At 38.9% G+C, this 15,154-nt stretch overlaps 1 protein-coding gene across 1 annotated transcript in view; it reads right to left on the bottom strand.

Moving 5' to 3' along the window:
- Window positions 1–627: 627 nt before the first annotated feature.
- mrtfba (myocardin related transcription factor Ba) overlaps window positions 628–15,154 on the bottom strand; it is a 36,212-nt gene continuing 21,685 nt past the window's right edge. The window contains 15 exon segments of the mRNA XM_048170328.1: window positions 628–1,608; window positions 2,082–2,142; window positions 5,741–5,854; window positions 5,937–6,104; window positions 8,969–9,088; window positions 9,182–9,352; window positions 9,354–9,673; window positions 9,676–9,970; window positions 10,695–10,863; window positions 11,350–11,600; window positions 11,989–12,126; window positions 12,249–12,418; window positions 12,503–12,664; window positions 14,263–14,338; window positions 14,589–14,644. Of these exon segments, the coding sequence (XP_048026285.1) occupies window positions 1,115–1,608; window positions 2,082–2,142; window positions 5,741–5,854; window positions 5,937–6,104; window positions 8,969–9,088; window positions 9,182–9,352; window positions 9,354–9,673; window positions 9,676–9,970; window positions 10,695–10,863; window positions 11,350–11,600; window positions 11,989–12,126; window positions 12,249–12,418; window positions 12,503–12,664; window positions 14,263–14,338; window positions 14,589–14,644 (2,765 nt within the window). The 3' untranslated portion in view covers window positions 628–1,114.

The raw sequence follows: 15,154 nt of genomic DNA, 5'->3' as shown, positions 1-15,154 counted from the left end.
GTGATTTCAGTAAACGAGGCTTTGTTATATCATAAGTGTTTCGAAATTTCAATGGTTCACGTGACTTTGATAGTTTGATACACACTCCGAACCACTGATTCGAAACAAAAGATTTGTAAAACTTCGAAGCTTCAGGAAATAGCATTTTGAAATCGCCCATCATTATATTGTTGAATAAAGTCATTATTTAGTTTTTTTGGTGCACAAAAAGTATTCTCGTCACTTCATAACATTAAGGTTGAACCACTGTAGTCACATGAACTGTTTTAAATATGTCTTTAGTAGCTTTCTGGGCTTAATTATCTTGCTGGCAATGCGGCCTCACTGAGCCATCGGATTTTATCAAAAATATCTTAATTTGTGTTCCGAAGATGAACGAAGGTGAATGACATGAGGGTGAGTACTTAATGATAGAATTTTCATTTTTGTCTGAACTAACCCTTTAATGTCTTTATTTGCCAAAATTCTTATGGACCCCAAACTTTTGAATGGTAGTGTATCTGCCACCGAATCTTGCAGTCGCCATTGAAAAAGGGGCTTCTGGGAAATGTAGCTTGACTGCCAGGATGAGTCTGACATTCTCATCCTCCAAACGGACACTCACGCTTATGGACCGCAGCACTAATGGCATTGTTAATCAAGGTCATTTTTAATTTTGTGCAAACAAAGCAAAGTCTACTCCGATGCCACTATGTCTGGAATCGTCAGCCTTCCCTCAAAATTAGCCATATTTATAGACTGACTGCAATCAATCTGATGTCAATGGCACATGAATGAAAAAAACAAAAAGCGAAATAGCAATACAGCAGAATTCAATCTGCCCAAAAGCAGCTCCCTCTCAGTATGGCACAGCAAAGAGAGCACATTCAGGAACTAGCCAGCATTACCCACAAGACTCTTGTGTCTATTCTGATCTCTGATCAAACAAGAGCGTTAATGTGAACAAGAACAGATGGTATATAGAACCAGCATAAGTGAAGTGAAGTCTAGTCACATGAAGCTGCCAGATGTGAACCACCGCCACACAGACGATCCCAACTTCCCTACTGTACGCCCCACAGACAGACGGCTTGTTGTGCGAGTGAAAGTTTAATTGTGTTGGAAGTGATTCCTTTCACTCCCAGTGCAGCTGCAGGTCATGAGTGTCTAGGAATTCAGAAGTGATGCCCAGCGGGTTGAGTCCACCTATAGGCCCGGGCATAGTGAGGTCCAGCCACTCCATGTTGTCCAGGCCGGTGTCTTGGAGACAAAAGGACAGGGCGGAGGAGGAAGGCGCAGGTGGGTCAGTGAAACTCATCTCACAAGTGTCCATTGGGGAGTTTGGCTGCTCCAGCATCTGGTTTTGCAGCTCCTCTAACAGGCCCAAAGTCCTCTGCTCCGGCTCTGCGTCCCCAACGAGCGTGCCCTCCAGCAAAGCCTCCAACTGGTTATCGGAGTCCAGGGAGGCCAGGCTGGGCATAGGCTCCATAATGAGCGCCGGAGGGGGTGCCATCTGCACCTGAGCGGGCGGTCGGGACAGGGCGGTGTTGATAGGCAGGGTGGTGATGCTGGCCGTGACGGGCATCATCTTAGGCACAGATGGGTCCTGTTGACTAAAGGGAGTAATCTCTGCAGAAAACAAAATGGGGTGGAACAAGAACTTAATAAAAGTTGAAATTTTCATACAAAAAAACAAAAACAAACAACAACAACTACAAAAAAACTGTTCAAAAGTTTAAGGTCAGTAAGATTTGTAAATGTCTTTGGCGCTTGGCAAGTGTTCATTTTAAGCTCTGCTTATAAATATCTTTAATGTTACTTTTAATGCATCCTTTAATGTCAAATCTTATTGACCCCAAACTTTTTAATGGTAGTCTATTTGTCACCGAATCTAGGAGACTGTTACAGCAGTCAGCGCTGAAAAGGGGGCTTGTGAGAAATGTAGCTTAACTGCCAAGATGGGTCTGACCTTCTCATCCTCCGTACCCACGATTATCAATCGTGAAATATAATCTGACTCTGGATTTATAGTGAGAGTTGTGGACAAATGGAAGTGACCTTATGCACGCCTACTGTAGTCTGCAACAATATGACAAACTCACCTCCACTTTCTATTAAAATGTCAAAGAGATCATCCATCTGTTGACTTGTCGCTGTGGGAATCTGCGGACCGACAAAAAATAAAATGGCTTTTCAGTTCAAGGACAGCACAGAAGAAAGGTCAAACAAAATTAAGAAATGATTAACTAAATTACAGCAGTAAACAATGGAAAGTACAGTAGTGCCTCTGGTTAACTGCAAACAATGAGTCTTAAAGGGATAGTTTTCAGGAAATATAAAGTATTATATAGCACCTTTTTTACAAAAACAAAGATTGTGACAGTATTTACATGTGACAGATATAAAATAACCGAGGCAAACAAGCAAACTTACATATCAACAGACAACATGACAAGTCCATTCTGATAACTCGTGTATGCATATATTTGTGTGTGTGTACGTGTGTGTGTGTAAGTGTATCTGGGTGTGGGAGTGGAAGCATTATATAGCACCTTTAACAGCGTTTTTACAACACCTTTAAGTAGTTTCTTTACAGAAACAAGTCATACAATAATATGATAGTACACAAGTAAAAACAAAATATGAAAATCAAACGGAACTAAACTAAGATAATCCTTTCCCATTGTAAACTAACCTTATTAGTGGAACTTTGAGCGATCTTGATCATTAAATTTGGACATAAATTCAAAGCCTAAGGAACAAGAATATGCTAAATGTTTTCCAATACCAATACATAATGGTAACCACCTTAAAAATTCAAAATTAACCCTTTGATACGAGCGATCACACCGGTGTGGTCACTCTAGGCTGGTCCCTGGAGCGCGAGATAACACCAGTGTGATTAGAACTGCTAAATTCAAACCTGCCTTCACACTTTGACTGGTGCTGAGCCAGAGAGAGACTCACCTAGAGCTTGTCATATATCACTGTTCAATGTTTACAACCACATAACGCTTGTCATATATCACTGTTCAATGTTTTCAACCACATAATGTTATTTTCCAGACATTTAAATACATATAAGTACTATATAAGTACATTATTTGAAGTCGTATTTTATTCATGTCAGAAACCCATTGTTAACTATAAAATGTACTCTATTTTTCTTCCCAGTTGCCCGGTCACTTACTTTCATGTCTTTCGGGAGAAGTGGATAAATTTAACTTTTGTAAATCTGAAAGACTCTAATTTAATGCGTTGCAATGTAAACTAACATGATGGTGCTGACCAAGTAACATGTGTTTAAAAGAAAAAAACATATTTATTTATAAATATCTGAGAATTGTAATATCGGAGTCTTAACATCAATCTAGTCAACAAGGTGTGTGAGTATTTTGAATAAAAAGCAAAAAATTTAAATAAAACTGATACATCAGTCATATATCATTATTGTGGCTGTGATGTGTCAAAACTTCAGTTATGTCTTGAAAGACAGGACAAAACATCTGATATTTTAAAACATATCTGTGCATTAGTGTGAATGCATAGGTGTGCTGCAGGGCTGTGTGTTAGGTCCTGTGCAGTTGCTGGGTGCAGTAGTCACAGGGTTTTCTTGGAAAGGCTCAAGTCATTCAATAAGGTCTGTTTTTGTTCCTGACACCAATTTTGCTGAGAAATCCATCATTGCCCTCATCTGGAAAACATTCAGATACTTCAAGCAATATTTGATACTGAAAGCACTTTTTATTTATTGCCTGTAATGTGTTTCTTTGTTCCCCTTTATTACTTTATATCTGCTTTGCAATAATTGACATTTAATTGTTTTGATTTATTATTATTCATTTGTAATTATTTTTAAAATGTACTTATATAAATAATTTAATAAAATTCATACACTTGATATAAGTCGGTAAAATTATATTAAAAAGTTTAGATCGGAATGTAGAATCGGATCTTGATTCCCAGAATCTAAATTAGATAATGAGGTGCATAAAGATTATCACTCCTAATAATATGAAAATGATCACCTTAAAAAACTCATAAATTTATGAATGAAAGGGTTAAAAATGGTTAAGCCACCTCCATTGGACCACTTGAGATGGACTAGATGGACAGTGTTTTTTTCTCTATTTTGGAGCTTGGCGGTGTCACCATTTCCATTCCGTGTTTGAAAAACGGAGGATCAGACATTCGCTTAAGACCTCATTTTGTGTTTTACAGAAGAAAGAAAATAATACAGGACTGGAACAACATGAGTTAATCTTTAGTTGAGGTAAGACTACCTGCTGAAACAACCAAGTATTCAACCCAGTATGTGTAAGAGCATGCGTAGATACAGTTGTGCTCAAAATTATTCATACCCTTGGTAAATATGACCAAAAAAGGCTGTGAAAATGAATCTGCATCGTTAATAATTTTGATCTTTTATTTAAAAAATCTACAAAAATCCAACCTTTCATTGGAGAATAATAATTTTAAATGGGGGGAAAATCTCATTAAGAGAGAAATGTTTTTCTCTAATACACTGCTCACAATTAATCATACCCTTTTATTCAATACTTTTTGCAACCTCCTTTTCCCAAGATAACAGCTCTGAGTCTTCACCTATAATGCCTGATGAGTTTGGAGAACACCTGACAAGAGATCAGAGACCATTCCTCCATACAGAATCTCTCCAGATCCTTCAGATTCCAGCTCCATGTTGGTGCTTCTTCTCTTCAGTTCATTCCACACAGTTTCTTTAGAGTTCAGGTCAGAGGACTGGGATGGTCATGGCAGAAGCTTGGTTTCGTGTTCAGTGACACATTTTTGTGTTGGTTTTGATGTTTGTTTTGGATCATTGTCCTGATGGAAGATCCAACCATGGCCCATTATAAGACTTCTAATAGGGACAGTCAGGTTTAGATTTTTTATCTGTTGGTATTTGATAGACTCCATGATGCCATGTATCTGAACAAGATGTCCAGGACCTCCAGCAGAAAAATAGGCCCACAACATTAAAGATACAGCAGTATATTTCATTGTACACATAGGATACTTTTTACCCCTGTGTGCACCAAACCCATCTTAAGTGTTTGCTGCTAAAAAAGCTATTTTATTGCTTCATCTGACTATATAACCCATCCTGTTTGAATTTCCAGAAGTGTCAGTTACTTTTCAAATGTTCTATGGTCAGATGAAGCAAAAAAATTAGCTTTTTTTATCAGCAAACACTTAGAATGGGTTTGGTGCACACAGGGGTAAAAAGTACCCCCTGTCATGTGTACAATGAAATATACTGCAGTATCTTTAATGTTGTGGGACTATTTTTCTGCTGGAGGTCCTGGACATCTTGTTCAGATAGAGAAGAAGAGAAGAAGCACCAACATGGAGCTGGAATCTGAAGGATCTGGAGAGATTCTGTATGGAGGAATGGTCTCTGATCTCTTGTCAGGTGTTCTCCAAACTCATCAGGCATTATAGGTGAAGACTCTGAGCTGTTATCTTGGGAAAAGGAGGTTGCAAAAAGTATTGAATAAAAGGGTATGATTAATTGTGAGCAGTGTGTATTAGAGAAAAACATTTCTCTCATAATGAGATTTTCCCCCCCATTTAAAATTTTTATTCTCCAATGAAAAGTTGGATTTTTGTAGATTTTTTTAAATAAAAGATCAAAAGTATGAATGATGCAGATTTATTTTCACAGACTTCTTTGCTCATATTTACCAAGGGTATGAATAATTTTGAGCACGACTGTATATAAAAAACAGAGATACATCACCTCTGAGACAGCGGGATTCTGTAGGCTGCGGGTCTGTTTGACGGCCTCCTCATAGCGGGGCGGCTCTCTGTTCTTGGGCGTCTGGTTGAAAACCGGGGACTGCTGGATGAAGGTCTGGGCATAAAAATGTGAGTGAACATTCAAGGCCGAACAGAACAGCAACACTAAAAATCTCAATAAGAGCAGGATGTGCTACCTTGTTTAGTGGCCCATTGATAATGGATGTTGGGATGGGGGACGTCTGAGGTGAGATCCTGTTCTCTGGGGAGCTGCTGAGGAAGCACTGAGGTATCTCCAGACCTGCTGGGTTCTCACTGTTACTGTGCTGGAAACCTGACCTCTCGGTGGTGCCCACAGGCAGAGTCTGGGTAAAGAGTAAACCAATAGGCCGTGAGCATTCAGAAACACCCACTAGCATCATAGAGAGCATATGCTTAACAGCTTGGTTTATGTTATAATCTTCTGTCCGCCCTTTAATCGGAGGCTGCATAGTACAAGAACAAGCCACCTCGGGTCACGTTGGCATGTGGCAGGTCATGCGCGACTGTCAATAAAAATGTTATCAGCTCATCACAAGCAATGAGCTCTGGTTACTCTGGTCATCCAGGAATCAAGCCAGGTTCATTCACTATGCCAAAGGAATGGGCATCTATGGGAAACCTTAGCATGCTGCCCTGTTGCCAGGACAGGCCAATTACAGTAGAGTGAAAGCCTAGAAAGAAATGAGAGCAGTGACTCCCATCCATCTCGCTGATGAATGACTCCACTGAACAGACAAAAACTAGATGATCCCAGAGCTCACAGATAATGTTCACTTGTTCTGATTGCTCCTGCTGGCACTGATACTGTTCTTACTCAGGTTCCATAGTCATTCAATACGCAAAAAAAAAAAAAAAAAAAAAAAAAAAAAAAATCTGTAGTGTGGATAAAAGTTGTGATATATAAGCCAGGCCGATTAATTGGCTGACATTTGGTAATTTTGAGATCAACATCACTGACAACAGTGTCTGCTCCTTTTTTACGGTAAGTGGTTGGACATTTTTTTTTAAAGTTGATTTATTTCACTAATTCCATTCAAAAAGTGAAACTTGTATATTATATTCATTCATTACACACAGACTGATATATTTCAAATGTTTATTTCTTTTAATTTTGATGATTATAACTGACAACTAAGGAAAATCCCAAATTCAGTATCTCAGAAAATTAGAATATTACTTAAGACCAATATTTTTAGACCAATAGGATTTTTAGAAATCTTGGCCAAATGAAAAGTATGAACATAAAAAGTATGAGCATGTACAGCACTCAATACTTAGTTGGGGCTCCTTTTGCCTGAATTACTGCAGCAATGCGGCGTGGCATGGAGTCGATCAGTCTGTGGCACTGCTCAGGTGTTATGAGAGCCCAGGTTGCTCTGATAGTGGCCTTCAGCTCTTCTGCATTGTTGGGTCTGGCATATCGTATCTTCCTCTTCACAATATCCCATAGATTTTCTATGGGGTTAAGGTCAGGCGAGTTTGCTGGCCAATTAAGAACAGGGATACCATGGTCCTAAACCAGGTACTGGTAGCTTTGGCACTGTGTGCAGGTGCCAAGTCCTGTTGGAAAATGAAATCTGCATCTCCATAAAGTTGGTCAGCAGCAGGAAGCATGAAGTGCTCTAAAACTTCCTGGTATACGGCTGCGTTGACCTTGGACCTCAGAAAACACAGTGGACCAACACCAGCAGATGACATGGCACCCCTGAAACCCATGTCTTGCATACATCTGTGCGTAGTGGTTCTTGAAGCACTGACTCCAACTGCAGTCCACTCTTTGTGAATCTCCCCCACATTTTTGAATGGGTTTTGTTTCACAATCCTCTCCAGGGTGCGGTTATCCCTATTGCTTGTACACTTTTTTCTACCACATCTTTTCCTTCCCTTCGCCTCTCTTAATGTGCTTGGACACAGAGCTCTTTGAACAGCCAGCCTCTTTTGCAATGACCTTTTGTGTCATGCCCTCCTTGTGCAAGGTGTCAATGGTCGTCTTTTGGACAACTGTCAAGTCAGCAGTCTTCCCCATGATTGTGTAGCCTACAGAACTAGACTGAGAGACCATTTAAAGGCCTTTGCAGGTGTTTTGAGTTAATTAGCTGATTAGACTGTGGCACCAGGTGTCTTCAATATTGAACCGTTTCACAATATTCTAATTTTCTGAGATACTGAATTTGGGATTTTCAGTTATAATCATCAAAATTAAAAGAAATAAACATTTGAAATATATCAGTCTGTGTGTAATGAATGAATATAATATATAAGTTTCACTTTTTGAATGGAATTAGTGAAAGAAATCAACTTTTTGATGATATTCTAATTATATGACCAGCACCTGTATTAGCTCAGTTATACTGAGTAAACAGAGCAGATTCAACCACATAAATTATGTTCATTTGACGCTACAAATTAATAATATAATAATGTGTTAGAATATAACATAATATCAAAAAGTAAGTAAATATATTATAAAAATTACACATACATTACCATTTAAATGTTTGGGGTCAGGTAAAATTTTTAATAGTTTTGAAAGTCTCTTATGCTCACCAGGGCTGCATACAGTAAAACAGGAATATAATTTTTAAAATATTATTACAATTTGAAATAAGTGTTTATTTTTTTAAATATATTTTAAAAAGTAATTTCTTCCTGTGATGGTAAAGTTGTGCTGCTTAATATTTTTTGGTGGAAACAGTGATATACTTTTGATCAATTTTTAAAAATTAATATTAATGATAATACTAATAATATTAATCATTAATAATAACGTTAATATCGTATTGTTCCGAATATAAGATGATCCTCATTTTAAGACGAATGCCCCCTTTTTCCAGATGTACCATTTGGAAAAAGGCTTTTTGAAGACCAAATCTTGTATTTTATGTCAATTTTTTTTTTTTTTTTATGAAAACGCTTTATTTGAAAATATTGCATATTTTTCATAATTTAGTTTTTGTATTGAAAGTATGGTCCAACGATCACATTTAAAAATTAACTTATATAACTTATGTAACAATTAGGCTATCCATCTCATAGTGAAAATCATGTAGCCTACCAAAATTTCATTAAAAGTACAAGTTAAATCTTATAGTCTTATATTCAGAACAATATGGTAATAGTAATTATCTCATATTTGTTACATTATATAGTCTAAAGGAACATTTTTACATTCAATCATGAAACAGACCTGAACTATGTGGTTGTGACTGAGCAGCTGTTGTGATGTAGGACTCTCTGCTTTGGTGGGCTGTAGCTGGGGGGTCTGAATTAGACCTGTGCCTGATGGAGAAACAGCCTGCAAGACTGGCTGAAAAAAAGACATGGAAATTAAATTGAGTATTGACGCAAGTTTACAAAGTATATAACAAATAGAAAGCAGTATGTATGTTTTTTTTGTTACCTGTAGTTTGACATTAGTGTTGGGCAGCTGGATGGTAGTGGTATTATTCGCCAAGGGCATTGGAAGAAGGATCTGAGTGCCCCCATGCGGAGTGGTTAGCAGAGTCTGGGGCTGCCCTATGACCTGTGGCACCCCTTGGTGGCTGATAATGAACTGATGGAGAGGGGTAGCTGTCACCTGGCTTGGGGTGGGCTTCCTCGAGCTTCACCAGCGTTGGTGTAGTGTGTGAACTCAGTGTGCAGTTGGGAGGGACAGTGTTTTCTGTTTTGACAGATGCCAACATGGTGGGTGGACTGGAAAAATTTTCAACAGGTGGAATGACTTGACCACTCCTTTTCTCCACCTCCAGCTGCATCTTCAGTTCCTCCACCAGCTTCTGCTCTTGCTCCAGTTTACGCAGCAGTTCCTCGATCTGTCGCTCTTTTTCGTGTAGTCTCCGGTCTTGCTCCTCAGGGAACAGGAGCTTGCCTTTACTAAACTGTGGTTTTGGGCCTCTGCCTGTCCCTGCATGGATGTTTCTTCTCTGTTGTGAAGCTCTGAAGAACCAGGAGACACAGGTGGAGTGGAGCTCATATTTTCAGTGGGCTGCTGGATGGGGGAGAGGCTTGTAGTGATGCTGGACACCTCCATAGGTGTGCTGCAGGGCTGTGTGTTGTTGGGTCCTGTGCAGTTGTTGTGTGCAGTAGTTACAGGGTTTTCTTGGAAAGGCTTAAGTCGTTCAATAAGGTCTGTTTTTGTTCCTGACACTGGAAGACCACGTAACTTTAATTCCATTTTCAGCTCTGCCACCTACCAAAATACATGAATTATTAGGGAAGCTATTAACTCTATAAATATAAGCTCTATACAGAAAATAAAAGTGATTTCTGGATTACCACATGCATCACCATATAAACTGTTAATAATCATCTGAATTCAGTCACACATATTTATATATATTATGCATATTTATTGTAGACAAAACCAGCTGAATCAAATTTAGCATAATGGAAAAGTCATATTAGCTTTTTTATTTGGATTTATTTTTTATAATTAAATATGTTTTTTTTATTGTATTTGATTTATTATACACAACCATTCAAACATTTGGCGTCAGTACGTTTTTTTTTTTTTTTTACAGAAATTAATACTTTTATTCAGCAGGGTGTGTTAAATTTATCAAAAGTAAGAGAGAAGACATTTATTATGTTACAAAAAATTTCTATTTCAAATAAATGCTGTTCTGTTGAAAATTCTATTAATCAAAATCACTGGACTAATGTCTGCTGTAATGACTGCTGCATGATCCTTCAGAAATCATTCTAATATGAAATGAAATTTTAAAATGTATTAAAACAAAAAAAAAAAAAATTCTAATAAATCTAGTCTTGATGAGCATATGAGACTTCTTTCAAAACCACTGAACAAAAAACAAACAAACAAACAAAAAAAAACACACTAACCTCAAACGTTTTAACAGTAGCTTTTCTATTATTGATTACATTTTTGGTGTATAATCAGAAACTCTCTGTACCTTCATCTCCTCCAAGTTGGCTGGTAGTGTGCCAGCCTTACGGTTGGAAAGGGTGCTATTGGGCCGCACAGGTGTTGCTGTGGGCAGAGACACCACAATTGAGGCAGGAAGGCTGCTGGTGCTGTTAATAGCGACTGTGGCACTGCTGTTTTGGCCCTCTATCACAGGCCTGGTGAGGAGGGAAGCAGATGGGAAAAGAGGGGAGGAAGAACACTTAACATCACAGCAGGAACAATTTGGTTCTCTGACCCTTGTTCACAATAAATAAACACCACCAACAATGCAGCAGCAGAAAACAACGACAGTCAAAATAAATCTTGCACAAGAGTTGGAAAAGGAAGCAGAGGAATAACCTCATCGACTTCCTACCATTAATGTAAATCACTAAACAGGATTTGTTATTGGAAAATAGGTAATGGTCCTGAGTGCCACCGGCAGCAAAAATGTTTTTAGACATTTTCCACCTAAAACCATTCATATGCAGCCATTATACTAATGGTTGACAAAACACATCCAGGCTGACTTCAAAAGCAAAAGATGACCTTTGCCAAATTAAGCAAGACAAAGGCCAAATGGTTTGTATTCACCGATTGGCAAAGCAGTACATACCGAACACAACAGGGCCTGATACATAGATTACAAACTCCTTGCTTACTTGAGAGGTGCAGGAAGGATGGTCTGGTAGTTGTAGTGCTGCTGTTGCTGTTGGCTCAGGATCTGTAGCTGCAAAAATAGCTGCTGTTGTTGTAGTAAACGAGCATATGAAGAGTCCATTGGGGCTTGGTTGGGTTCTTGTTTCTGGTCTGGGGGAATGTACTGATGATATTTCAACTTTTTCACACGTGGCTTGGCCTCCTTGCTCTTCTTGCTACGGCTCTTGTCCCCAGGTAGCTTAGGCTGACTCTGCTGTAGATTGAACAGAGATTTACCATTATGCATTACATCTTAGTCAGTGGTTCGCAACCAGGGGGCCGGGGCCTATTAGGGGTCCTCAATAAACTTTCAAAGGGGCCTCAAGATGACTTAATTTAAATGAGAGCAAAACAAGTATTAAAATAAGCTAAAATAACTAAAAAACTTACTTGGTTCATTTATAACAAATATACCATTTTCTAATTATGCCAAGCTAAATATTATATTGGTTATAAAATGTGATTGGGGGGCTTCAAATATTGTTGTGGGTGATGGGGGGCCTTGAAGTAAAAAAGGTTGAGATCCACAGACCTAAATCAAGGAGATTGAATCAATTTTTGTTGTTTTTTCCTGACTATAGAAGCCATTTTTCTTTACTGACCTTTACAAGGGTGGGCCCAGACTTCACAGGGGCCACGGTGACTAGCTGTGGTATGGGTGCTGGAGGGCTAACTGATTGCTCACTGGTGGAAAAAGGTTTAAGGAAATCTGTCGAAGTGGTGGTGACTGCAGGAAAGTACTGTGAAAACAAAAATAATGAATCTCAGTGTACTGTAAAACTTGAATCACCAAATTCTGTATTTTGGCACCATGAGCTCCCTGTGTTCTATTCCTGAAGTCAAAAGAAAGAGGGAGGACTACCTGTAACAAGTTATTGGGCACGGGTGAGGACTCCTCTATGGTCCGGACCTCCCCAGGTGAGGCTGCAGATCCCTGGGACTCCTGACTGCCTGGCTGCTCAGGTGAAAACGCATCTCCACTGTCCTCATCTATTGGTTCGTCTAGAATTCTGGGGTACTGCATCTGACCATCTACCCGATGAACACGAAGGACATAATTCATACACGTGCAATTTTACCCCAATTTAATTCCATAATCATAGTGTGCATTTTCACCAATGATGGCTTCCTTGACGCTGGAGTCCACGGGTAGGATGTTTTTCTCCACCAGCTCCATGGGGCCGGGGCGTTGAGCGATCTTTTCATTTAAGTCATCAGCCAATCGAGCTCTCTTGAGTTTCAGCTGGGTGGCCTGCAGAGAAGGCTCCGCCACAGTCTCTGCCAAACCACCAAAAACCAATGATAATCAGTGCTGCAATCACTCAAACCCACACTTGTCCTCAACCACCACAACAATCACACAACGGTCAACTCAATCACAGCAGTAAACAAGACAAGTACGGCAACTGCCCAACCCTGATGAACATGAATTATTCTTGCTTTAAAGGAATTAAGCTGTCCTGAATATATCACTGCTTTATGCTGAACAAAGTTTACTGCATAGTTTGGGGAAATTAATATTTTCATAATGTACCAAGTTAGGCTCTCCTGTATCAGTTTTGGCACTATCCCAACTAATGAATGTATGCCACTACTACTGAATCTTCAGCGCCATTGCAAAATAAATCATATTTTACCACAGTTGTGAATGTGAGTCTGCAGTCTGTAATGAATCTGGTGTAATAATAATAATAATAAAAAAAAAATACGGCAAGAAAAATCTTTTTATTAAAGGGTTAATTCACCCAAAAATGAAAATTCATACATCAACATTCAATCATATGACTTTCATACATCTTTGAAACACAAATGAAGTTATTTTTAATAAAACTTGAGAGTCCAGTCCACCCAAATTTGACACATAAAAAGTTCATAAAGAGACCAAAAAAAGTAATGCATATGAATTGAGCGATTTAACCCAAGTCTTCTGAAGAGACACAATCTTATAATGAACAGATTTAATTTAGTTTTTTTTTTTTTTTATTCACATATAAACATCGATCATCGCACATTTATAGAGCTCATCAAATTATGGCCAACAGATGCTCAACCAAACTTGCTTGCTAAAACAAAACATCTGTAACTGGATATTTCAGAAATTCAAATGTGCTTGCATAACACGCAAGAACAAACCTCATTGGTTCTCACGCGTCAAGCAAGTATGGAATGCGTCAAGCAAGCGAGTATACGTGAAATTGAACTTTTTGATGTGTCTCAGTTTTGGTGGAACGGACTTTCAATGAATGGACAGAAATCTCTCAGGTTTTATTAAAAATATCTTCATTTGTGTTTCGAAGACGAATGAAAGTTTTATGGGTTTGGAACAACATTAGTTAATGAAATTGAATTTTCCATTTTTGTGTGAACTAACCCTGTAAGTTGTCCTCACAGGCAAACATACAACATGATCAGTGTAGCCCGATTCCCAGACAAATGACTCTAACAAACCAGTTCTTTTTATTAAATCAAAAACATATACCGCAACTAGTGTAGCCAGATTCCTGAAACAAATGACAATTATAAACTGGTTCTTTTAATGAATATTTCAAAAAGATGCATTACTGGTTTGAAACACTGCTCCTTAAATATATCAGCATTAGCAGAGAGAGAATTTATTCACATACATGTAAAATCATGTTCATAACATGTTATAATGGACATATAACTGTCTGAAATATACCCAAATAAATCAGAAAAGCCTCAAATCAAACTGAATCAATAGTTCGGGATTCAGAATTGAAACAGAAAATCTGTATTGACACCTGGCTCTACTAACAAGCTACAGCTACAGCTTTGTTTAGAAAAGAGTAGATTCAACATTTTTTTCCCAGCATGCAGATTAGCAGCCATTGCATGTCTTGTGAATAGAGGATTACCTTGTAAGATGTGCATGCGGACCAACTCGGCCCTTTCTGGGCGGCTGCGTATTTTGTGCTTTAGGAAATTTTCAGTCTACAGAGAGAAAGGATACAGAGTTTCAGAAAACGAAACCCCCCTGTAATTCAGGGATCATAAACTAACCATTATAATGATCTCCTCTGTGCTTTGCAAATAACAAACACATTTACAGAAGGCTTAAGCTATTAAATCAACTCAGAGGTTCACATGTGTCCCATTACTGAAAGCTGGGGACCCCTGAAGAGGTTTCATGGAGGATCAGTGGAAAGTGGAGGAGGACTGGGGCCTGGTGCCCTGCTCTTACCCTGGCTCTTTCAAGGCTGCGGATCTGTTCGTGAAACGCTGCAGGGCTCTTCAGGGCTGTAAAGTCACACAGACACACACACAAGAAGAGTATCAGTCTCATGAGCACACAAGGCCGTCACCCACACACTTCAAACACACATGGCTCTTTCATCTCCCCCATTCTTTCTAAATGTTGTAGTGCCTTGTCTCATATATTACTCAGAGAGGAGATGGAGAGCCCACACAGAGATTAGCACACAGACTACCCTGTGCCCTTCAGGACCAGACAGCTACCTCTTAATCCCAGCAGAATCTGTGCCTGATATTACATTGAGTTATGAGACAGCACGCAGTGTAATCCCATCAACCAGCTCGGAGATGGCCAGAGGAAAAAATGTGAGATCTCATACACTGCTCAGTGACTTTGTTGAACGGAAAAGTGGTTATGAGCAATAACAGAATAAGCTGAGGTGAACGTTTGAAAAATTACCATATGCATTGGTCAGCCATGCCAGGCTGTGAACTACGGTGATGAGCGAGAATAAACAACTGATTCAAAAGCAGATGTGGTACAAAAAAACCACA

The sequence above is a fragment of the Megalobrama amblycephala genome, linkage group LG20 (assembly GCF_018812025.1).
Source record: "Megalobrama amblycephala isolate DHTTF-2021 linkage group LG20, ASM1881202v1, whole genome shotgun sequence".
In the NCBI taxonomy this organism is placed as follows: domain Eukaryota; kingdom Metazoa; phylum Chordata; class Actinopteri; order Cypriniformes; family Xenocyprididae; genus Megalobrama; species Megalobrama amblycephala.
The sequence above is the reverse complement of the archived record's forward strand: the minus strand, read 5'-3'. Positions and strand labels throughout refer to the sequence as shown.